The sequence below is a fragment of the Dermacentor albipictus genome, chromosome 7 (assembly GCF_038994185.2).
Source record: "Dermacentor albipictus isolate Rhodes 1998 colony chromosome 7, USDA_Dalb.pri_finalv2, whole genome shotgun sequence".
Classification (NCBI taxonomy): domain Eukaryota; kingdom Metazoa; phylum Arthropoda; class Arachnida; order Ixodida; family Ixodidae; genus Dermacentor; species Dermacentor albipictus.
Genome location: NC_091827.1, coordinates 59,662,732 through 59,688,069, shown reverse-complemented (window position 1 = coordinate 59,688,069; position 25,338 = coordinate 59,662,732). Strand labels below are relative to the sequence as shown.

The following is a 25,338-nucleotide window of genomic DNA, read 5'->3' as shown; positions in this document are numbered from 1 at the left end:
CCTTTTTGCGAACAGGTGTCCACAACCAAACATAATCACCGGGAGTAAAGCTGACGGGGATATGCCGCGCATCCTAGCGAGTCTTGCTGTTGCCTTGTGAGGACAACGTCCTAAGATGCGCCAGCCGACGTGCTTCCTCAGCACGACACAGAGTTCTTATTGGCACGATAAAGGTAGAATAGTGTCCAGAAAGCTCTGTGGAGCGCCTGCGTACAGCAAAAAGAACGGCGCATATCCAGTAACTTCGTGCTTGGCACTATTGTACACGTACGTTACAAAAGGTAAGACGGCGTCCCAATTCTTGTGGTCAGCAGCAACATACATTGATAACATGTTGGTAAGGATTCGATTCGTCCGCTCCGTGAGGCCATTTGTTTATGGGTGGTAAGGAGCGGAATGACGATATGCAGAACCACAAAGCCATAAAGGTTCTTCAACGACGTCGGCGGTGAATTGCCGTCCACGGTCACTGATGACAACACGGGGAGCGCAATGACAGAGTATGACGTGATGCAACAAAAATGAAGAGACATCTGCTGCAGTGGCAGATGGAAGTGCCGCCGTTTCTGTGTAGCGAGTAAGGTAATCTACGCATACTATTATCCAGCGGTAGCCAGCTGACGTCTTTGGGAGTGGGCCAAGCTAGTCGATGCCGCTATTTTCAAAGGATAACGTCGGTGGCCTAACCGGTTGTAAATAGCCTGCTGGAGCCATCGTCGTTTGCTTGTGGCGCTGGCAAACAGTAGAGCTAGCGACATACTGTTCCGTTGTTTTCCAGAGCTTGGGCCAGAAAAATCTCTGTCGAAGTCGGTGTAGTGTGCGTGCAAAGCCAAGGTGCCCGGACGTGATATCGTCATGCATGGAACGAACGACAGCAGGGCGCAGGTTTTCGGGTACAACGAGAAGCAATGGGGGACCACCAGCCGAGTAATTTTTTTTGTACAGCAAACCATTACGAAAAGTAAACGGTGTTGTTCCTGCTGGCTCACATGCAGCTGCCCGTAGGGATTTCAAGGTAGGGTCACAACGTTGCTCGCTCTCGAAGGCACTCAGGTCTGGCAAGTCGGAAAAGATGGAAACTAGGTAGTCATCGAAGTCATCATCCTCAGCTTTAGTGTGCGGCGAAGGCAGACCGGATAGGCAATCAGCATCCGTGTGACAGCGTCCGCTGTTGTTAACGGAAAAACTGCACTCTTGAAGGCCCAGCGGGCCAACCGGCCAGACGAGTCACGCAGCCCAACCAGCCAACTGAGGGAATAATGATCACTCACTATCGTGAATGCGCGGCCATGTAGATACGGACGGAACTTCTGAATGGCAAAGACGACTGCTAGGCACTCGAGTTCAGTAACGGTGTAGTTTGTCTCCGCTTTTGTAAGTGTCCGACTAGCGTAGGCAATGACATGGTAACGGCCACCGCAGAGCTGAACAAGCACGACGCCAACACCCGCAGCTTTGGCGTCAGTAAGCAGTTCAGTTGACGCCTCCGGATAAAAATGCCGCAGTACCGGTCCAGAAGTCAACAAAAACTTCAGCTGTTGAAACGCCGACTCGCAGTCAGCAGTCCACAAGTATGGGGTGTCCTTGTGAAGGAGAGACGTCAGGGGAGAGGCAAGCTGTGCGAAATATGAGCAAAGGCCCAAAATTTTTCGCAGATCTTTCACCGTTTGTGGCTGTTGGAAGTCGCGAACCGCTGCTATCTTTTCAGGGTCTCGTCGTAAGCCGTCTTTGTCGGCCAGAAAGCCTAGTACGAGGGCTTGACGTTCACCAAAATGTCATTTCTTAGAGTTTAAAATAAGGCCAGCTTGCTGGATACAGTCAAGAACGATCGACAGGCGCTGATTGTGCTCGTGAAACGTCCGGCCGCAGATAATGATGTCATCTAAATAGCACACGCAAATTTCCCATTTGAGTCCGCGGAGCACGGTATCCATAAATCGCTCGAATGTCACTGGAGCGCTGCATAAGCCAAAGGGCATAACGTTGAACTTGAAGAGACTGTCAGGTGTCACGAAGGCTGTCTTCTCCTTTTCTGAGGGGTGCGTGGGAATTTGCCAATATCCTGACCGTAAATCAACAGAATAGAAATACGATGCGGAGTGGAGGCAGTCGATGGCGTCATCTATTCGTGGTAGGGTGTACACGTCTTTCTTTGTGACGGTGTTTAGGCGGCGATAGTCCACACAGAATCTCCATGAGTTGTCTTTTTTCTTGACTAGGATCACAGGAGCAGCCCAAGGGCTACATGATTCCTGGATTACTCCTTTCTGTAACATTTCTTCGGCCTGCTCGGCGATGACTTTTCTCTCTGAAGGTGAAATGCGGTAGGGCCTTTGACGAATTGGCGTTGCTTGCCCTGTATGGATGCGGTGTTGCATGCGAGACGCCGGTGGTGTATGGGACGCTCGTTAAGCTTGGGAAAAATCAAACACTGTGGCGTAGCCAGCGAGCACAGTTTCCAGCAGACACTGCTCACTAGAAGACAGCGACTTGTTAATCATGCGCTTAAAGTCAGCAGAATTATCATGGTTGGAATCGGGGCTGGATTTTTTTTTGCGGTTGATATTTCGACCGTTCCGAGGCTGACAATGGTTTGTTAATCAAAACGTGCCAGTTTAAGTCCTAGCGTCAATGTTATGGAGTGGCCAGGTGGCCGGTGGCACACGAGAGCGATGATCAAATGCGCACTAATGGAACACATGAGCGTCGTCAACAGCTTTAACGCGTTCAAGCTCTTCTTTAACCACCTGCCGAATTACCGAGATGTCGTCGTGGGTTGGGACTGACACACTTGCAATAGCAGTAACATTGTCCAGGCGTCTGAACTTTGGCCCAATCCTTCTCATTTTCACCGCTTCAAACGCCCGGCAGTGTTTCTTCAGATCAGACGGAGTACTAAGATCTTCCTTCGTTATACGAAAATTATAAACATCTTCAGCGATTCCTTTAAGCAGATGTCCTACTTTGTCTTCGTCTGTCATAGTAGCGCTGACGATTCCGAATAATTTCAGAGCAGTCCCTATGTACGTAGTACACGTTTCGCCAGGCAATTGAGGTCGTCGGAAAAGCGTCTGCTCAGCCTTCTTTTTCTTAGAGGTCGGGTCCCCGAAGCACTTGGTGAGTTCTTCTACAAAATTATCCCAGCTTGTCAGAACGTCCTCGTGGTTTTCAAACCAGAGAAGTGCGGTTCCAGCGAGAGAAAAAACCTACGTTATCGAGCTGCTTCGTAGTGCTGCAGTGGTTGTGGCGACTCACTCCGTTGTGTTTAGGCCAGTCTTCGTTCGCCTTCCCCGAAAAGGTGGGTGGCTCTCGCAGCAGTGTCCAGTAGCCAGCTTGACCTGCGTGACTGCTGTATCGTCCGCGGCAGGTGGGGTCGTCATTGCTTTCTCGGCAATCGGCCATGTCCGCTGCTTGTGGTCGTAAACCGGCCAAGCGTCTACTCCGTCGAACAGTTGGTAGAGCTGCGTCGTCCAGGATCATCCAAGATTTACCCCGCACGTCCACCAAAGGTGTTACGCATGATGTTGGTTTCCAGGGTTAAACGAGGTCCGAGAAGGAAGTTACAGGCCAGGTCCAGCCGGCGCAGAGTACCCCGAGATCACGCGCACACATTGTACTTCTTTCTCTACCTCAGTCGCGCAGTGCAGCGACAATATATATATATATATATATATATATATATATATATATATATATATATACAGTATAGCTGTGTGTGTCGGCTTCTTTGTCTAGGGATTGGCCTTGTCTCGCTACACATTCTAGCCATGAATTGAAAAGTTGACCGTGACTTTACCATACGCCTAGGAGGATGACGGCGAAAGCCTGCCCACTCCCGATATATCCAATACGTCACTTGACATTTACATTCTAACGCGTTCTTATTTCCTATAACTTGTATTTTTCCACAAACGGTCGTGGGTTTGAGTGCCTTAATTGCCTCTACCTTAATTATTTGTGCTTTAATTGAATTTTCCCTAATTAACACCAAAAGTCGCGGCTTCATATCCCACCAAATGTGGGTTCGACTCTCGACATTCACAAAGAATCCAAGTTCTAGATATCGCTGGTTTGCTTAAACCTCCAAGTGGGCTCGGCTCCCACAAAAGGTCGCGGATTCGACTTCCACCAAAGATCGTGAGTACGAGTGCCTGGGTTAACTATGTTAATTAACTGTGCCTTAATTCACTTCCGCTTATTTAATCCCAAAGGTTCGACTAACCTCCCTCACATTGTCAATTGAAATCCAACATGGAGATATGACTTTGTTCACCTATACCTCTATGTTGGGTAGTGGATTCCAGTGCCTCAATCAACTTCGCCTTAATTAGCCCCAACTCTCGACCTTCGCGATGTCAATGGGAAACCAACTTGTAGATATCACTAGTTCTCCCAAATCTCCAAGTGGGTTCGACTCCCACCAAGGATCGTGGGTTCAACGGCCTAAATTACCTATACGCATTAATTACCTTTGCCTTAGTTCAGTTCGACCTAATTACCTCCAAAGGTAGTTGGTTCACTTTCAGCCATTCAAAGCGCCCGCCTTGCACCGCCCCCAACCAGCAGCACTCCTCGTGTAATCTGCGTTACTACGTCAAATGACTCAGCTGTGTTCGTCCTTATCCGTTCCGTCACTTTCATGTGAACCGGTTGCTCCGCTGAAGACATAGCTCCTTACATCACCTTAGGCTATTTAGACCTTGATAATGCTATCACGTAAGAACACTTGTCGGGTGACACATCGAGCACAGGCACCAGGATATACACACCACAGAACGTGTTCCCGGTGTTGCTGAATTTCGTAATTATTTCTTCGCACGTGCGTGACAGAAACCTGAAAATCTTGGATGGAGTCTACAGCGGAATTTCATCTCTGAGAGATGTTCACGAATGCTGACGCAGACATCTCTAAAATGCAGTGTGAGAAATCCTGCGCAACTTTTTTTACCATTAGAAACGCAATGTGCCAATGCTCAGATAACAATTATGGTGAAACCGGCATTTTCAAAGTCTTCGCAATATAAAGTATTCGTGATTCTTCCGGGTGCAAAACAATTTGCCCGGGTTGAATGTTTCCGCTTTTCTAATAAAAATTTGTCAATATTTAAATTCTTGTGTTTTACGTGTCACAATAACGACGCGATTATGAAGCACACCGTGGTAAGGGATTCGCAATTCATTTTGACTCCCTGCATTTCTTTAACGTGCACCCGCTTAAGAAGTGCAACACGATATTAACTGTGCCACATGGGCGGGTCCAATTTATCAGCTAAGTAGCCTCAAACGCGTATTAGTTCAATCACATTCGCGATTGAGAGATGGACTAAATTCAATCGCGTTTTTGTAAATTCGAAGGTTGCGTTCCATAGGAGCATGGATCTTTGAATATAGCAATAGTGGTTGAACAAGGTGAACCTTAGTCTTGAAGCAATGTTTCGTAGAAGAAATTTGCATCATGTGACGACTCTAATCCGACCCACCTTTGTTTGCGTAACTGGTGCTTTCAAATGAACAATACTTCATTGACGAGAGATAAGGAAATGAGTCTGCGCCAGGATACCGCCGATGGCAAGTGCTACAGTCGAAAATGTTGCTTCCGGGCTGAGGTCTCCCTAGGCCATTTACTATTGATGACAAGGTTGTTATCAAAAATTACGAAAAAAAAACTCCCCGAATACGTCTAAATTTTTTTTTCTGCTCTACTTGCGTTTAGAGTGACGCCGTAGACGGAAAACATTCAAATGAACAGAAATAAACACCGACGGACGCGGACGCATTCATTAAGACGCCACCATGTGACACATTCGATGCTAACAAGTTTCGCAAGCTAATTCGTGCAACAGTGATCGTAGTTATTTTCCCGCGTATATTCTCTTAATCTTCGTCGCTATCCAGTCAGGCACGCTCTTGGCGTCTAAACGCTTAATAGCATCGGGGGAAGGAAATTGTGGAAACAGAGTTGGGCAACTGCACCGAAAATTTACATGAAGAACATGCGCTCTGCAGTGCCTAGTGCAGAACGGGCTGATCGGAGCTTGTAAAATAATGTCTCCGCCTTTCCCGGGTATCTCTGGAGCAATACGCTCCAAAACCTCTGGCTGCATCTGTTGACCGGAAGTTGCGTACTCACAATGCGATGTTTTCCGCAGTGTATGCCAGGTCCGTCCATGCATTTTTGCCATCGTAGAAGTAGTAGCCAACGCCGACGAATACCTTGTTGCGTTTTCTGTTTGAGCCCAGCAGCTTCCGCATTACCTGTCAATAATAACAAGGTCGTGAGACCCATTCCTTTATTTTAGGCACAATATTGGGGAAAAAAAGAACATCCGCAAGATTTTCCAAGACGGTCGCAGATACATGGAATTGGTCTACTTTCTCTGCCTGAACAAACTTCTTTTTTTAAGGTGACTGTTTGGGCATGTTGGTAGGACATGAATGCAGCTTGTTGCATACAAGACGAGAACAAAGAAGAGGCTGAGACATGTGAGCGCGCTCCTGTATGTCAGCCTCTTCTTTGTTCTCGTCGTGGGCGCAAAGAAGTTGCACACTTTCTTTTCGTTTTTCTTAACACATGTCGAGTTAATAGTAGACTAACAAAACTAGATTTAGCAACACACTGCTAGCAGACATGGCAAGTTTTCGTCTTTCTAGCCCGGTTTACAATCGTATTCGCAGGTAAAGCATCGGGGAGGAAAGGAGGGGGCAGACATAACGTTTCGTTATTGAATATGTCGCGTGCGTCCCACTTTGCACAATATAGGCTAAGTTCGAAATATGTGGCCCAGTTGCGGTTATATTAATGTATTAGATATGCGAGTTCTCCGGAGCTTTATGACTATGCGTTCGTTTTGCAAGCGGCGGGGAATTCAGCCCGCTTCCTTGTCATAACTACATTTTACACCAAGTTCAAACCTAGAAAAAGCGCGGAGACCACAACAGCAACTCAGTGTGTGAAGTTACATGCGTATTGATTAATTTACAGCCTTTGCGTCAAATTCTTTCTTATTCAAGCCTTCTAAGATATCATATTGTCATCACCAGGAATGTTTCTCAGAGTCCTAAAATGGCTTTAAATGACGATCATATACGGAGAAAATGTGGGAAAGGAATGTGGGGAGGAGGGACAAGGGTGTTTTATAGCATCTGATAAAAGTTCGTACAGTGTTTGTAGCCTATTTAGGGGCAGGGGCTTTGAAAAAAAATACTACCCTCTTTTGTTTGTTTTGGAATATTTTCATATTTTTACCGGAAAGGTGTGAACGTTCTGGCCCTTACTAACAAAACATTATTTGACATGTTTGTTTGACTGTATTGTAACTGCTTATGCGTCTAATTGTTCTTGTAATTGTCATTTGTGATCGGACTGTCTGATCGTTTATTTGCTGATATGTTTATATAACTGAATCAAGATAACAAATCGTCGTGTCACTGCTGTTGTACGGGTGGCTAGAGCTTAGTCAAGCTGCACAGATGCAGCTTTTTTCTCTGGCCCCCTATTTTCGCTGTAACAATGTATTGTCTGCGGCGAAAATAAAACTTGATTGATTGATTGATTGATTGATTGATTGATTGATTGATTGATTGATTGATTGATTGATTGATTGATTGATTGATTGATTGATTGATTCGTTACACAGGTTCGCAGTACGTTTCTCCGGTGTCCTCGGTGAACAAAAGAAGGTATGTTACATTTGGTTAACATTAGGCTTGACTTGTGGTCAACATGTAGGCGAAGTTAGAAGTGTGCGGCTGTACTAACGCCTTAGCAGTAAGTTACGTACGCCAGTGATCATAAGCGTCACAAGTGTATTTTATGAACGATGCACAACTTCGACCCCTCCTCTGAGCACGCTATAAATATGATATATGAAACGGAGATATAGTTTAGCGAAAATGGTGGAAAGTCTATACGGGACAAGTACTAGAAGTCGGATGGGCATGAATAGAATATAGGCTTCGTAATATGTTCCTTAAGGAAGTGCTCAAAAAATCATATTATATGTGGGCCCGGCTTCAAAAGGGCGAATCACATACGGGCGACGGTTCAAAGTACGTGTTTGAATTTCAAGCAACAAAAATTCCAAATGCACCTTCTTGAAAGGAACAGCTTCACTGAAGATTGGCTGTGAATATTTCAAGGTTGTGAACAAGTATCATCTGTCTTCTTTGTTAAGTGACAGCTCGTGCTCAATGGTCTCCCCCGCCGAGCCTATACGGCAAAAGACGCAGCCATCCACTTAAGCGAAACCTTCGGGACCAGGCTAAGAGACTGTGTCCACTGACAGGGACACAGTGGACACTCGCTGTCATTTCTTCTTTGTCTTCACTGTGTCCGTGTCAGTGGGCTGCTTCACTAGCAAGGTATGATGATTAATCACCAACTAGCCCGACTTTCACATTACTGAACTTCCCTTTGGAACTTGCGGCTACTTTCAGTCGAAGTGACGATCACTGAAAGGACGTGCCAGCCCCTTACCTTGAATATAGTAGGCGCGGTCATGGTTGCGAGCTTTTCGACATGTATAGGGTCTTCTATGATGTTCAGGATGCCATAGTGGTACACCCGGTGCTTCCGCTTCAACGCGGTCAGGTCTTCCCTGACTTCCACGGTCTGAAACATGTCCTGTTCGAGGAAGCTGCAAAGGAAACAAACGCGCGTCTCTATAAGTGTTGGCTAGGAAGTGTCCATCTTTCGAAATTTAATTTAGTAATAAATATTCGAATAAAAAAAACACGGCATTCGAACGCTGAACCTTCTTCTATAAGTTGGCAAGTGGCGTTACCACGTGCCCTTCAGCATTGTACCTGCCAAGCGACATAGTTAACATTCTTGACCCTGTATCCTTCAAAACACGCTTATTGATATTATTTCCATAATTCATCACATCTAAACCATACTGCGCACATAAGTAAATACTTTTAGTGATGTTGTATAGAATATTTTGTTTTGTACTGCGCTAACATTGTTAGAGACTGGTTTTTTAATCTCCACCGTTTACCATTTGTATAATTTATTGGTACTCCCTTCTTGCTAGTTCACACAGTCGTTTTGTTTCATTTATCGCATTATTTGTATTGTTAGATATTTGTTCTTTCATGTTTACTTGCTAACAATGCATAATTTCTTTGTACTCCTTTCTTTTTGCTGATTCCTTGTATCCTCCCATTACGCAACACTCCTTCGGGAGCCTGTGAGGTGACTGAATAAAAAAATTTAAAAAATAAATAAATAAATAGGAAGTTGTTGGGCTTTAGGTTGTGCTGGCGTCTCGTTGGCGCCGCAGATGTGTTTGCACGCTACATTTCGCGATAAAGTGCGAAAACGTGTGTGCCGCCCCTCCTCTTCTTGTCCACTGTAAAAGCAATACAAGCCCCGTGCCTGGCTTCGTGTTCTCTCTATCTCTCTATCTCTCTATCTCACTCTGTATACTCACTATACTAATTGTCCGGAGGCCTCAAACAATGTCAAAGAAATGTATGCATGCGCTTTGTCCCGGTACCGAGTCAACCTAATAGATACAAGTAAGCTGAACCCGCGAATAGGCATTTCGAAGCAATTTTTTTTTTAATGAGGTGGATTAGTGACTTCTTTGCCGAAGTGAAAGTGCTGGTCATGACCCAGTGCGCTCTGTTTTCAGTAAGTTGCTTCTAAATTATTTGGAGTTATTCGTCTTCTTGTTTTGTTTTTTCTGTTATGAGCTAGTGCACGACGTATACTTTTGGTGCAGAGGGAAGCACCAAGGAAAGTCCTTAACTACTACAAAGTCGAAATGGAATTCTGCAGAAAAGAGAGATAAAAATCAAGTAAACCACTATACTGCAACTGTTGTTAGCATGCATTTAACACTAAGAGTGGTTGTTCTAACAATAAATTGAACTTCTCACTTCCCCTAACTTTTCTCGCTCACTGCATAGCGAGCGTCTCGACCTTGGCAGCCTTGAGGGATCATTGAGCAGTTTCCTGCGCGTACGTTCACGTGATGCCTGCGGGTGGGGGGCGCTGTTTTTGCAGGCCTCTCCGATTCACCCACGTGACCACCGCAATGATTACTCCGATACCACGTCACTCATCTCCTAAGTGGTCACTTCGACTGTTCCGGCTTTCCCCTCTAGCTCAAGTCTGGTCAGTCAAGTCAAAGTCAGTCAACATCACTTTATTTCAACATCCATATTGAAAAGTACAGCGATGCTGGGACTTGCAAGCGAGAAACCACAAAAGGGGTGACAGAGGCCTGCACCCCGTTTGAAACACACAGGCAGCAGGATCCAGCAAGTGGCAGCGTCCAGTTAGTCTGCTCACAAATGAAATCTCTGTAGAAAATGCTTTAAGCACACACAGTACTTGCAGTATAAAAAATTGAGAGAAAGTTCATCTGGATTCGCAAATTGTCGGATAAATACGTCATTACGTTTAACGCCTACATTGTAGCGGCTCATAAGAATGGATTTATAGGTAAAAAACGGGTAGAAATCTGAGGTAATCAAAGATAGGCCTAGTGTGGCAGCCATACGGACAGTTACTATTATTCACGCTGCTTTCTTTTCCAATTTGTGAATGTCTGTTAAGTTTGCAATGATAGCTGTGCCCCATATAAGGTTACACTATGTTAAAGTAGAAAACATGAAAGAGTTATGGACTAGAAGCTTGATGTGCGACGGGTGAAGAAACGACAGCCTCGATAAAGCTCCTACTGTCCGTAATAATTTAGAACAAACCTTTTCAAGGTGCTCTTTCTAATACTTGATTTTATGCAATAGAACTCCACGACGCTTAACAAGTACAACTTCAATGCTAGGAGAGCTCAGGGTAAAATTTATGTCAACATTCTTAGTTTTGTTTTTGGCGCGGAATATTACAGATTCTATTTTCGCGATATTTATGGCCAGTGAACTCCACTTATATACATCTGTAAGTACATCATCAGCTCGATTTATAAGTGCCGGCCGTTGAGAATCTGAGAAATATACCTAGTATTGTCGGCGTATACGATAAAGTTTGTATTTCTGCCGATATTTACTAGATGGCTTACATATACGTTAGAGAGCAAAGGCCCACGGACATATCCAACTTTTATGGACACGTACCAACTAGCGCCCCAAGCGGGCCCGGCACGAAGCTAGCGCGTTTTCAATGGAACGAGCGGGTTTTTCGCGAATAACAAAGCTGAAGGTAGAATATTGAAAAAGGCAGGTGGCAGACGTGTTCTGGAAGACAATCCACACCAGCCAAATACAGTGATCATGCTATGGCAAGTAAGAATTTTGTTCCCAGAGCGGTTAAAGATTTAGCAATGGAAGCCTATGGAAACGACGAAAATTTGTACTCGATTTTCGAGGCAAGAACGATGTCTGTAATAAAACTACGGCGTCTATCGTAATACCCAGTGCAGCGTATGTAGTCCGGAGACTGAGGTTTTGATTGATGCCTACCTCGACTCTCCACACATGGCGTAACACTGTTCCTAAAAACGATTTTTGTAACACTGTCGTAAAAATTCACGTAGCATCTATAAGAACATAAGCGTAATGCTTGGCGAAGCCTTGGAAGCCGTGGCTGAGTGCTGGAATCGCGCGCACCTCTAGCCCCGCGTCACGGTGGCCGTGATTCGATTCCCGCTTCGCACTTATATTTTAAGCCGCATAGGACATAGTTTTGTAGTCTCTCACTAGATGGCAGAAACACAAAACCCAAGATTTGCTTTCGGTTCTCGTTTTTCAGCAGCGCAATTTTTTTTAAGCCGCATAGGACTTAGTTTTATTATCTCCTACCAGATGGCAGAAACACGAAACTCAAGATTTGCTTTCGGTTCTGGTTTTACAGTGGTGCTCTTGAGATATTATGTTTTCTATTTTTCCTTCCTAAAACGTAGCAGTGTCGTGTTCATTTGTTAGGTCATCGCTTTTATGAAGATTTTGTTCATTAGACATCATAACTAGAAGCTTGCGCATGGCTTTGTGTTATGCAAAAAAAAATTTCGTGCTTTCTAGCGTGGAACCTGGGAAAACAAAATGGCTATTCTTATTGCGTTCTTCTGGAAGGCTGTTTTCTTCAACTTTCGGCTGTCCTTAATGGCACACACTCCGAGTGAATCAGGTCCACCTGGGGCACAATGCCACCCGGTGGCCAGTGCCATTCCTATGCAACATTCGTTTGGAACCAAGGGTCTGCTAGGCTGAGTCGCTTGCCGAACGTTAATAATTTCTAAAGATTCATCCAAATAAGAAATGCGCCAACTAGGAGACGTGCAGCATCTGGAATAATAGCTACTGTTAAGGTGTTACCTACAGCCAAGGGGTACGAATCCGTAGGTGTGGCCGTAAAAAAAACCATTTGAATAAATGTCCCGTGCTGTGTCTGCCCCGGTCGCTCTACAGAAAAGCTAGCTTGGCTAGCCGTCAGCATTTAGGACCAACATATGGCGTCCCTCGTGCGGTGCATTTGCTTTTAATGCACAGCATTCTTTGGCGAGTACCCCAGGAATTTGGTAGCAAAATCGTGCGAAATCGCGTCTGTAACGCCAAAAAAACTTGACGCATTTCCCAATAAACACATAGGTCTTCATGATGATGATGGCAAAATGTATTTATAAAAAAGGGTTGGGGTGGCCAACTTGAAATTGGAAGTGGCATCAGCATAAATTTGGGCGTGATACAGGGATGGGGCAAGCTGAATTTGGTAGTGCTATGGGAGTGGCCCAACCTAAATTTGGGGTGAAATGGTAGTGAGCCAAGCTGAATTTGAGGCTGATGTGGGGGCGGCCCTATCTAAATTTGAGGTGATATAGGGATGGATAAGCCTAAGTTTGGGGGAATATGGGGGATGGGCCAGCCTGGATTTGGGGATGATATGGGGTTGGGAGAATCTAAATTCGGGGGTGATATGGGGGCGGGCCACCCGAGCCATGGGGCTGATATGGGGTTGGGCCAAGCTGAATTGGGGGCGACATGGGGTGGGCTAACCTAAATTTGGGAGTGATTTGTGGTGGGCCATCCTAAATTTGAGGTGATAGAGAGGTGGGCCAGGCTAAGTTTGGGGCTGATATGGGGGTGGGCTTACCTGTATTTGGAGATGATATGGGGGTTGGTCAACCTAAATTTGGAGGTGGCATGGAGACGGGCTACCCTAACCATGGGGGTGATGTGCGGCTGGGCAAAGCTGAATTGGGGGTGATATATGGGGGGACTAACCTTAATTGGGGGGGGGGTGATTTGCGGTGGGCCATCCTAAATTTGAAGTGATCGAGGGGTGGGCCAACGTTAGTTTGGGGCTGATATGGGGGAGGGCCAACCTAGATTTGCAGGTCGTAGTGGAATGGGCCAATCTAAATTTGGTGGTTTGGGGAGGCGAGCCAATCTGTATTTGCGGGTGATATGGGGTTGGTCCTACCTAAATGTGGTGGCATTCTCGGGGTCGGCCAATCGGAATTTGGGGGCAATATGAGGGTGGGCCAACCTGGATTTGGGGATGATATGGGGTTGGGAGAATCTAAATTCGGGGGTGATATGGGGGCGGGCCACCCGAGCCATGGGGCTGATATGGGGTTGGGCCAAGCTGAATTGGGGGCGACATGGGGTGGGCTAACCTAAATTTGGGAGTGATTTGTGGTGGGCCAACCTAAATTGTGGGGTGTGTCGACTCGAAATTCGGGGGCGATATATTGGAATTCGTGAGTGGACCAACTTCACAATTAGGGGTGACCCAATTGAAATTTGGGATTGGGCCAACTTGAAGTTTAAGGCTCGGTGAAATGAAAATCGGGCGCGGCCGACTTTAAATTTGGGTATAGGCTAATTTAAATTTGAGGGTGTGCCAAAATGAAATTTGGGGGGTGGGCCTAATTAATGTTTGGGGGTGGGCTAAATGAAATTTGGGGGCCTGTTTACGAATAGTTGGACAACACCAGTGGTGTTTCTGCTTCTTTTTCACCATCGACAAGTACATAGCATACTAATAATTGTTAGCCAATACCCCTCAAGGTGAGCTACCACTCGAGCCTTCCCAGCCCACTGGGCTAATAATGTCACAAGAGTGCTCTCATCGTGGCGATTGCGACGTTCAACGTGGAGATCCGCAAGAACTTATCGCAGACCGAGCTGACCATTTTCACACCAATGTCATCGCTAACACTACTCGCTCGTACTAGACGCAATACAAGCTTAGAACGATCATAATTCAACTTTCAATCGCACGCTAGGCGACACGCTCTCAGTGCACAATTTCGCCAATCATCTGGATAGGAACCTTGCTGGATGTTTTATTGTTATGTTGTGTCGTTTTTCACGAAGGCCTCCTCCCGCAAAGAGAATACATTTTTGAGATTGGCGAGGCAAGCTAGTATATAACTCATACAAAGCAAATGTATAAACGGTTATAGTGATATTTCAAAAAGATATGTACGTAAATAAGATTTCAGATGGTATTGTTTCGACTGAGCATGACAACGATTTCTTCCCGCCTGTCACAGTGCTTTGACCGAAAACCTAATCATTTTGCTCAAACGTGTTGCCCCAATACTGTATGGGCTAAATGTACAAAAGCGCGGTGCGTGGTCACAGCTTCAAAGCCAGTCTCTTTTGTGCACTGTTGTTGATATTCAAGTAATGTGGAGTTTTCCTCTTCATAAGAGCACAGAAAGAAGAATATTACAGTTGGTAGCTAAGCGCAAAGTACATTGGAAGATCTGAAATCAGCGACTTTTTTTCAATTTGAGGGTTGGTCTTCTCTGCTGGTCAATCGCTGTCCGATCACTTCAACGAATTTTGTTTGTGTGCAACTGCAGCAAAAACGTCGATACTACCATTTCATTGCCAGGACCTTTATGCCCTACACAAATACAAGAAGGACACCAGATAATTGGCACACGCACTTTTATAAACTGATATTGTTTTGCTAATTTCAGTGTAGCGAGCTGTCTGCGAACGGAGCATTTTCTTAGTATCAGCCCAGTGTTAGCAGTGAGAAGCAGTTCGGTCGACCATATCCATGAGGGCATACTAGCCATTGAAGCGCTTTACTGTAGGACAAGTGAAGTGCTAAAAACTTGATGTGCCTTGCCCTTTCCGCAGGTCGTCCATCCATTATGTTATGGTGACGGTCAATGTTGTGTCCATCAGGTCTCCTCCTCATTTTTAGCTTCACCATCGCCAGAGCGGACAGAGAAAGGAAGCTTTCTTCACAATCACCCCCAGCGGGATTCCACCCCTCGTAACTGCTGCAATTCGCATTCAGTGGCTGGGCATGCTAACCACATCGTTAGTTTCACAATCGCTAGAGCGCGCAAAAAAAAAGGAGAGCTTTGGTCGCTATCGCTACCACAAAGCCATGTCAATGGAGGTATAAGTACGTGCTGGGGCTGGGCATGTTAACTTCGGCGCTACCACCGGCCGCCGCCACCTTAGATTTTCCATGCATACTTGCTTCTTGTTTTCATCGCAGACGCATGCAGGACAAACGTGGATAAGAAACAAATCTGAGTGCCCTTCCACTCTGTGAAGAAGGATGACCAGCAAAACTGTGCATGTGTGCCCCTTAATGGCGAACTGCACCTCCGCCGCGGGTCGGCCCGCCATTGCACTATTTTCGCGATCGGCCCACGTATGGGGAGTGCTTAACACCTGCTTCAACACCACCGCGGATCGGGTCACTTTTGCACTATCTTCGGAAACGGCCCACGTAAGGGGAGTGCTTAACGCCTGCTTCACCGCCGCCGCGGGTCAAGACGGCATTGTACTATCTTCGAGATTTTGTTCTAAACGCGGACAAGATAGCGGAGAAAGTAGTCCTTAAGAGGAAGCTTTAGCTCGGGTGATTTTACCTAAGTGTATGTAAAAGGAGAATTCGTTTTTCTCGGCAACCACAGCTGCACCAAATTTGACAAGGTTTGTCGCACTTTAAAGAAACGCGTAAAATCTAGAGTCTGTTGGTTTCGAATTTTTTATTTAGGTCATCATTTGTTTCTGCAAAATTGGCTAAAATCGCAACTTTTCGGCAAACAATACTATCAAGTTTCCAACTCTGTCTTTCGGCAATGAAAAATATCACAATTCTGTGCATTGCATCATACATCACATCTAAAGCGGACAAAATTAATATATTACACATGAATCTCCAAAGAGAATTAGTAATATGGAGATACATCTTTTGCAGAACCCTTGTACACAACGGAACGAATTCATGTAAGATATAAATTCACATATCGAATTTGTCCGCTTTGAACGATCTAATGGATGCCGTTTACAGAACCGTGATATCTATTCTTGATGCGGAGATAATAATTTGTAAACTTCGCACCTCTATCTTTTTCGCACTTTCGAATCTCTAAAACTCTTCTAACAACATTCAGGCTCTAAATGAAAAGTCCGCTTCCAAAAGTCACCAGAATTTACCTTTCTGTCTAGAATCCAGCATCCAGCAAACTACCGTAAAATCGGTCCAGGGGTTATCTGAGAAAAGCGTTTCGGTGTTTTACATCTATTTGAATAGGCCACACCGGTGTTGGGTCCGAGTTCGAACTTCCTCTTGACGGCTATATATATATATATATATATATATATATATATATATATATATATATATATATATATATATATATATATATATATATATATATATATACAAAGAAATAAAGACGATACATTCCGCAGTCGTCAATACCGCCGCCCCAAATTTCGTCACGATGGCACCGTCTCCATCGGCACGGCTCCGTGAGCAGCTACCAAGCTGTTCACTTTTGTTATGTTCCTTTCCTCGGCGGCAGCGCATTGTCTTGATGCCAGCGACGCGCTATATCTGCTCGATCATTACGTCATGCATTGCTTCTGCGGCCAAGCAAGCTTTCGGCGGCACACTTTTGCTGCTATATTGACAATTAGAATTTAAACTGCTTGCCTTCGAAACAACAGCGTGAATAAAATCGAAAGCGGACTGGCCGGCCACAAAGAACATGCACACGGGGCCATACTATTGATGACAGCATCAAAAAAGGCTAGGTGCCGTCAGGTTGACTATACAGGTTTGCAAGTAATGACTGACGGGCTAGTTGCTTCATTATCACAGAAAGAACAGCGCTTCAAGTTGTTAGCGCAGTTCGTGTGTGGTTCCTCCTTTGTGTCCCGTCTTGAAGTGCTGTTCTGTGACTTTACATATGTTCTTTATCTGCGTTAGTTACACCTTCCAAGAGCGTCTACTTAGAAAATTTTTGTTCGCATGCCTCTTACAGAAGCATGTTTAATCTAAATTTCTTCGCTTGGCTGCATAATCTCGAGGATGGGGTCCAAGCTGCTCATTTTCTTTAGCAATGTAAGATCAATCAGTGAAAAGTTCATTAACGTAGCTAAGTTAATTATGTACACGATTTCTCAACTTACTCCGCATCCACAAGTTACAAATCTCAACACTCGCATTATAACATGATGTCACCATTGCTTCTATTGGTTTAATAGTTTTGTTTGGTGCAGTTAGAAGCAGCCGGCATATTGGTGGTGCGGTAGGCTTCTTATAAAGTAAGTATGAAAGTACGGACAGGTTATCTTGGCGCAAATGAATTTCATGAGCTCAAGAGGAAGCTTTAGATCGGGCCCAACTTCCACGTGGCCTATTCATATACATGTAAAACGCAAAAACGTTTTTTTGAGATTACCCCTGGATAAATTTTAATGAAATTTGTTGCATTCCTGAGAGTAAGTTAAATTCTAGTGACGGTTGGAAGCAGAATCTTGATTTAGGGTTTGAATATTGTGAAAAGAATTTTTAAAAATTATTAATTTCGAAAATAATAGACGCATGAAGTTTATAAATTAATAGCTCTGCATCAAGTACAGATATCGCGGTTCTGTTAACAGCATCCATTAGGTCATTCAAAGCGGACAAATTTCAGTCGTCATTTTACATCTTACGTGAATTCGTTACGTTGGTCACAAGGGTTCTGCAAAAGCTTTATTTCCATATTACTAAATTTTTTTATATTCATGTGTAACATACCAAGTTTGTCCGCTTCAGGTGTACTATTAGATGCAATTCACAAGATTGTTTTATCATTTTTGTTGAGTTACAGAGTTGTAAACTTGATAGTATCGTTTTATGAAAAATTTCGATTTTCGCCAAATTTTTAATAAAATATTTACAACCTAATTGAAAAATTCGGAACCAACAGTCACTATATCTTGAGTTTTTCTTTTATATGCAACAAACCTCGTCAAATTTGGGGTAGTGGTTGCCGAGAAAAACGAATTCTCCTTTTGCGTGTATTTAGATAGGAGCACCCGAGCTAAACCTTCCCCTTAAGCTTAGACGCTGAAGCCAAGATACGCTCTTTGAAAAAAGTGACCTTTGCTATGATGGGCCTGTGCTTTTCTTGCGAATGTTTGCCCAAACAGTGCACGCGCTCGAATTGTTGACCTGTCATGGTAACGCCAAGTTTTTCTGAGCAAAACTTGATAATTTTTATCTTTGTAGCATTAACCAGCGTGAGCGTGCCATTCCCTATGCGCTGTCGTGTCCAAGGTGCGCTGTCGATGGCTGGCTTTTATGGCTTCCGCACAATGTGTCGACGGTAGTTGTCACACGCCCGGATTGCCAGTCGGTGAGGCAAGCATCGTTCAGAACCGGCTTCCAGCGCTGTGATGCAGACTCTGGTTGCGATAACTTGATACCAGAGTGTTGGCTTGGATGAACATGCCAAGAACAGACCGCCCAGGAGATAGCGCCCTGTAACATGAACGAGCCTGAGCGTGCCATTCCCGATGCGCTGTTGTGTCCAAGTTGGTGAGGCAAGCTTCCTTCAGAACCGGCTTCCGGCGCTGTGATTCAGAATCTAGTGGCGATAACTTGATACCAGAGTGTTGGCTTGGATGAACAAGCCAAGAACAGACCGCCCAGGAGATGCGGTCTGTAACATGAACCAGCGTGAGCGTGCCGTTCTCGATGCCCATAGTGCCCCTGTATATAGGCCGAGGTAATGTATGTAATGTATGTGCCGAGGTAATTGCTTAACTATGGGTATAAGTCGCTATTGAATTGAGACCATGCAATTGCTCGTCTCTGGAATAAAGATCATAATTCTCGATATCTCTGTGCTAAACGTAAGGCATAGATTTGTCACTGCATTGCCACAGCTATTCGCAAGTGTGTGTAAATGTCTTACATTGTCCGCTATGTTGTCTGTTAACTTAAGTCCTGGGAACTTCTGTTGCACCGATTGTCCATTACGCATGCAGGATAAATCAAATCATAAGTCGCCGTTTTACAATCGTATTTCTGGGCCCTTTACATAAAGCATGAATAACAGTAGAGGCAGAGGTCACCCTTCCTCCAGCCTTTGTTGATTGTGTATGACCTGATTACGTTTTCGGCCTGTCCATACATTTGTACTCGGTTATGCCGATATACCTTCCTCAGCAGCATCCCCGAACTCATCATCTATGCCTTCGTTTTTGAGAATATCCCATAACAATTCCCTGTTTGCGCTGAAGTAGGCTGCCTTAATGTTGACACGAGTATTTATTTATCCTTTTTCCAGGTACTGCATTTCACCCGCTAACAACTTAATGTTATCGCCTGTCAACCACTGATAACAACTATTTCATGTTATCTGTCATCTCCAGCCTGCCTGACCGCCACCGCCCACCCGCCCGGCGGCTCGATATGTTGCTCTCTATTGAGTAGTCTGTCTGTCTGTCTGTCTGTCTGTCTGTCTGTCTGTCTGTCTGTCTGTCTGTCTGTCTGTCTGTCTGTCTGTCGGTCGGTCGGTCGGTCGGTCGGTCGGTCGGTCGGTCGGTCGGTCGGTCGGTCGGTCGGTCGGTCGGTCGGTCGGTCGGTCGGTCGGTCGGTCGGTCGGTCGGTCGGTCGGTCGGTCGGTCGGTCGGTCGGTCGGTCGGTCGGTCGGTCGGTCGGTCGGTCGGTCGGTCGGTCGGTCGGTCGGTCGGTCGGTCGGTCGGTCGGTCGGTCGGTCGGTCGGTCGGTCGGTCGGTCGGTCGGTCGGTCGGTCGGTCGGTCGGTCGGTCGGTCGGTCGGTCGGTCGGTCGGTCGGTCGGTCGGTCGGTCGGTCGGTCGGTCGGTCGGTCGGTCGGTCGGTCGGTCGGTCGGTCGGTCGGTCGGTCGGTCGGTCGGTCGGTCGGTCGGTCGGTCGGTCGGTCGGTCGGTCGGTCGGTCGGTCGGTCGGTCGGTCGGTCGGTCGGTCGGTCGGTCGGTCGGTCGGTCGGTCGGTCGGTCGGTCGGTCGGTCGGTCGGTCGGTCGGTCGGTCGGTCGGTCGGTCGGTCGGTCGGTCGGTCGGTCGGTCCGTCCGTCCGTCCGTCCGTCCGTCCGTCCGTCCGTCCGTCCGTCTCATTGTCCACCCCGGTTTCGGACAGAGTATAGCCCACAAAAATTAGAAGAAGGAACTTCGGTGATAATGTGAACGGGTACCACAAGCATGGTGGTTCCGCAAGAACGCAAATTGTGGCTAGTACAGGTATTTGCCTAAACTTTGTCCTGGCGTCAAACGGCTTCGGGAATCTGCTAATTGATCACTTTCAACAAACGATTATGTTATAAATGCTACAATAGGTGGCGTCTAAAACTTGGCGCCCGTGACGTGTACACTTCACCCATAGCAGTTAGCGGTCCGTATACGATCGTTATTAATAACGACGGTTTTCCCTGCTACAGTTCCAACCAGTCCTTTCAGTCGGATACTAGGGGTCCAAGCTTCGCGTGCGTCAGCGACTCACCCGACGTCGAAGGACAAACCGCACGAGGTGTCAACGTAAGTGCTGCAGGCGTTCCTGAATGCATGGTAGCTGATGCCGTTGACGGACCCGATCACAGCTTTCTGGAACACCCGCACGTGCGTGTATATGATGATGTCGCATGACTTGTCCGGTGGGAACAGCCTAGAAATCGCCGTCTGCGTCCCCACCGAGCACAGCAGAGGGGCTGGCGTCGTTTTCGAAATTGTTGGAGTTGTTGGCGTTGGTGTCGTCGTCGGAGGTACTGCGGCGCGCGAGGGATTTGCGTTGGCGTGAGAAGAAAGAAGCATTTCGCAACCGCAAAATTATCGAATAAAATCAATTGTAAACTTTCGATACATGCCGGATTATAATATCGAATGGACTACGGAACATTCTTCAGATTCTGAACTTGAGAAATGGAAACAAAAGTGACGACCGCAAAAGAAAAGAACATCATGTCTTCTATATAAAGACTGGAAAACGCGCCACATCAAAGCATGCTGAATGAGACGAACAAACTCAGACTTGGCAAAGCCAGATCTGAACTGGATGCTCGCTGCTAGAGACAGAATAGTGTATGTTTCACATGGTTGAATATTTAGGCATCTTCGTCTATGTTAATACCAATAAGTGTGATTGCAGCAACTCCCTGTGCTCCAGATGCGATTCTGGGCTTGACGTCATATCCGCTTTGAACGCATCACATCCGCTTTGAGCGGCACAAGGGGTGCGTGTCTTCTGTTAAGTGCCGGCCTGAATTCTGTTAATGAAGTAATCGAAGTGTTCTCTTAGCTTTACAATGTTGCCGCGTGCACTGTAACGCCAACTATAGGGTTTTCGGCTAGATAACTTGTGGCAAGCCTTATAAAAACGCAAATATCCGTGCCTAGAAGATACCCAACTTATTATTCACCATCATCTTGAGCAACCCAAAGTATTGCTTTTACATGTCATTATTTAAGCCAAATATTGTATCATGCAAAAGAACCAAGTGAATATTTCTAACATTTTCCCCTTGAAAATTTTCTGCTTAAGCCAATATCTTATATGTTGCATAATTTCTAATTACAGAGCTAACCGCATAGCAAAAGTTGCTTGGATGTCTCAAGGGGCAGTGAACAATGCTGAATTGATCACATTCTTGTAGTGCCCACTTTCATTTTCTAAGGCTTGGCAGACGCTACCTGAAACACTCCATACCACAAGTCTCTATCAAACTGGTATGTCGAATTGCAGTATATATACACACTGCGTGAAAAGTTGGCGGAATGGGAAAGATAATAGGAGCTCCACGGTTCTTTTCTTTTTTTAGATACCACGTAAAGGTCGAAACAGTTCTACGAACGCTAGCAATCGCCCTCATCACCGAGCACCGAATTCCCGATCGTCACAATATAGTCTGAATGGCTCACTTGGCTTCCGAGTCGCCCTTGTAATGGACGAGCCCATATCTCGTCCCGGTTCGGCGGGTGGCGGAGGTGGTGCCGGCGCCTTAGGAACAACCTATGGAGAGGTTAACGGTAACATTTAGTCTCTTCGGTGCGGATGCTTTAAAACTGCCTTATAAATATGGATTCCAACAACTGTCACGAATTTGACCAAAGAGCGCCGAAAAGCAAGGAACTCTGTCCCTTTTTTTTCTCTTTCTTATTTTTTAAGCTAAGCTTTACTCGCGAACCCTGTCTGAATTTCCTGACCGCGATTGCTAGGTGCTGCTGCTGTCTTACCGAATAGATCACAGCTTAAAAAAGAAAGAACGAGTAACGTGCCCGACGGTGGGACCGAACGTCGGTAGCCCAGCACAGCAGGTCCAGCTTCGAACCGCGAGGCAACGCCAGCTTTTTGAGATAATTACCAACTATAGCTCTTTGAGATAATGGCCGCGTCTGTCACATTGCGCAGCCCGGGTGTGCGATAACACCTGCCCGCGAGCCAGTCTCCCTTACGCCAATGACCTGGAAGTGAAATGGGTAAATTTAGAGCGTTTGATTGGTCGCTTCCCGCAAGCTTCGCTTCGAGTAGATATCGAAGCGTGCGTTGGATGTGCATATTTTTTTTTCTGATATGCAGGAAGTTTGTTTTAATGGCTGGTAAAGGGGATGGGGGAGGACACGTGGCTGTGGTGAGTTTAATCAGCGTGATTATTAGGCGTTCGGCCACGTAAGAAGACCGATTCAATTGAGTGCAACAGGCAAGTCACATACGGTCGTTCAGCTTACGCAACTACGATAAGATTGTAAGATCACTATTACTATAAGTTACTATACTATAAAGGTGTGATGCTGATATTTCAGAAGCTACCATGGGTGCTCTCCAAACCCTGCTTGCGCTCATCTCGTAGCCACAAGTGCCCAGCTACTAGGCCTGTAGGTGCCAATACGAAGTCGCGAGCTCTGGTAAGGGTGTCGTCAGTAGTCTGCACGAAGAGCGAGTCTATATGAGGCCGTGATGAACCCTCCCCCCCCCCCCACCCTTTGCGGTCTGTCACCAACACGCCATAATAATTGCGCAAGCGTGTTGGACACGTAATGGGCGCACATTATTGTGCGTCCAGGTCCTTGACGTCCTCCGCTAAGGCGTTTGTCGACGCGTTTCCTTTCTTGACGTCATTCTGGTGCTGCTTCGAACACTTGCTTAGATTTGCAACCTCATCTACATACGAAAATTTCCAATCCGCGCATGGTATCTTGCACACTACACCAAGTGTAGAGTACCACTCATCATTCGAACTACTGACAAAACCCTTAACAGAATGGACTGCAATCTTCAGGCCATCTATGCGAAGTCACTTCTTCACATATTAAAGATTACGCAAACAGTTTCAGTGATGGCCATTTCGTTGTTGCGTTTTGTAAACAGGGTTCCCTCACGGGCACCGACGCGTCACTATCGTCGTTTGGTGTTCGGTTGCAAGATTTTTTTTTTGCTGTGCTATAATTTCACCCGGCCAGACGGTTCTCTGTGAAACAATTACTGCATAAAACGACGTACATGTTGGCTAATTCCCGGCCTAATTATACTTTTTACATAATCTATAACGAGTATTTAGAACATATTCAGAGGGTTGGTGTAGAAATAGCCTTTGCAAGAACCTGAGCTAGCCCTTTGCCTGGCCTATCAACATCCGTTTTTCTAAGCGCCTTCAAGTAGTTATCAAAAAAGCTGGTCTAGAAGTAGATTTGAAATGTTCATGATGATCTCAAAATTCACTTTCACGGGTTCCGGTGAGTCGAAGCTAAGAGTTCCAGCCAACAAACTGGTGTTTTGCCTCAGCTTTATTTCGACAGGCTCCAGCTGTCTTAGCCAGCTGGATGTCTGGCTTCTCCAAGATATGCCTTGCTATCCCTTTCAACGCTTGGTCATTTGAACGAAACTGCCAGCTGTATTTAAAGGTAATGTTGTAATTTAAAGGCAGTTGAGGTTTGAAGGGACATTAGGTTGAGGTTAAGGTTATATCAAAGCCAAACTCACCAACACGTTTACAGATGATCCTTGTGCACCTTCTTCATCCATTTCACTGTCTGACAAATGCGAAAGGAACACGTTTGTATAACTCACGCTCCAAATTACTACTGACTAGAGCAAACAGCTTTTCATTGCAGCCTGTGAAATCCGTACCCGTGGCTAGATAGAGACGGCGATTAGAACTGCTTATTTCCGCACCGTCGCGAATGAATTAGTGAGACAAACTTCTCAAAAATGAGACTTCTGTGTTTCATTTTTCTCAGCATGAAAAAAAAAACACTTCCTGCGAGATGTCTTTTAAAGACGAAAGTCATGAAGGAGAAAACGGTGCGCTTGAAGCATTTTGTCAAAGTAAAGAAGCCTGAAAGAATTTATCGGCAAAAAAAATCGTGGTACTAACCACTTTACCTGTTGAATGGTCCTTCACTTGGCACTCCCGAGACAGGAAAGTGCGGGGCAGCACCACCCCTGAAGTAATTTTTTTACTCGGCTTTGCGACACTCGACGACCTTTTCTGAGGGAACATCTCGCAACCAGAAGCTCGTGGCGTGTACTCGAATGCACTGGATCGGAGGCGTGATGTTTTATATGGCTACTACTCTTCGTAGTCAGTTCGAAGCGTCGTGTCCTTTTGGCGCGGAGAATGGCACTATGGGGTGGGAAGCCTACATTCAAGCGCTTGTATGAAGGCTCCGTACTCTGTCGAGGCACGTCGGCAATATGCGGGCAACAACAATGTTTTTTTGATGGAATACATACCACATTTTCCTATTGCGAACAGCCTGTGTGCCCGACATGCCCTGCATCCGTACGTGCTATGGACGTATACAATCATATGATCATATGGCTATTAAAACTCACATGTCCTTGATTCTTCATTGTCCCCACAACGTGACAATATGAATATAAAATTACCGTACGGCGCACATGGTACTTTTTTACTGGATAGCCCTGCGTACGCAAAAACGCTTGGAAATGATACATTTGTTATGCGCTTATTCATCCGCAGCACAGACACAAATGTGCTCGCAACTGACAGAAACTGAAAACGTTACGATCAGAAACATGTCCCTGCTGTTCTTAATTCTCTGAAGTGAAAGGTTTAGTCTGCACTTTTCTATCTGTAGCAGGTTGTAACGTAGGTGTACTTGACACAGCGTTGGGTC

The 25,338-nt window shown here is 45.7% G+C and overlaps 1 protein-coding gene across 1 annotated transcript in view; it reads right to left on the bottom strand.

Annotated features, from left to right (window-relative positions):
• The window catches only part of LOC135912690 (uncharacterized), a 50,153-nt gene that overhangs the window by 14,533 nt on the left and 10,282 nt on the right, over positions 1-25,338 (bottom strand). The window contains exons 5-9 of the mRNA XM_065445209.2: positions 24,179-24,228; positions 22,120-22,210; positions 20,708-20,969; positions 8,477-8,636; positions 6,131-6,255 (exon numbers count right to left, since the gene is read on the bottom strand). Of these exons, the coding sequence (XP_065301281.1) occupies positions 6,131-6,255; positions 8,477-8,636; positions 20,708-20,969; positions 22,120-22,210; positions 24,179-24,228 (688 nt within the window). The remainder of the gene's footprint in view (positions 1-6,130; positions 6,256-8,476; positions 8,637-20,707; positions 20,970-22,119; positions 22,211-24,178; positions 24,229-25,338) is intronic.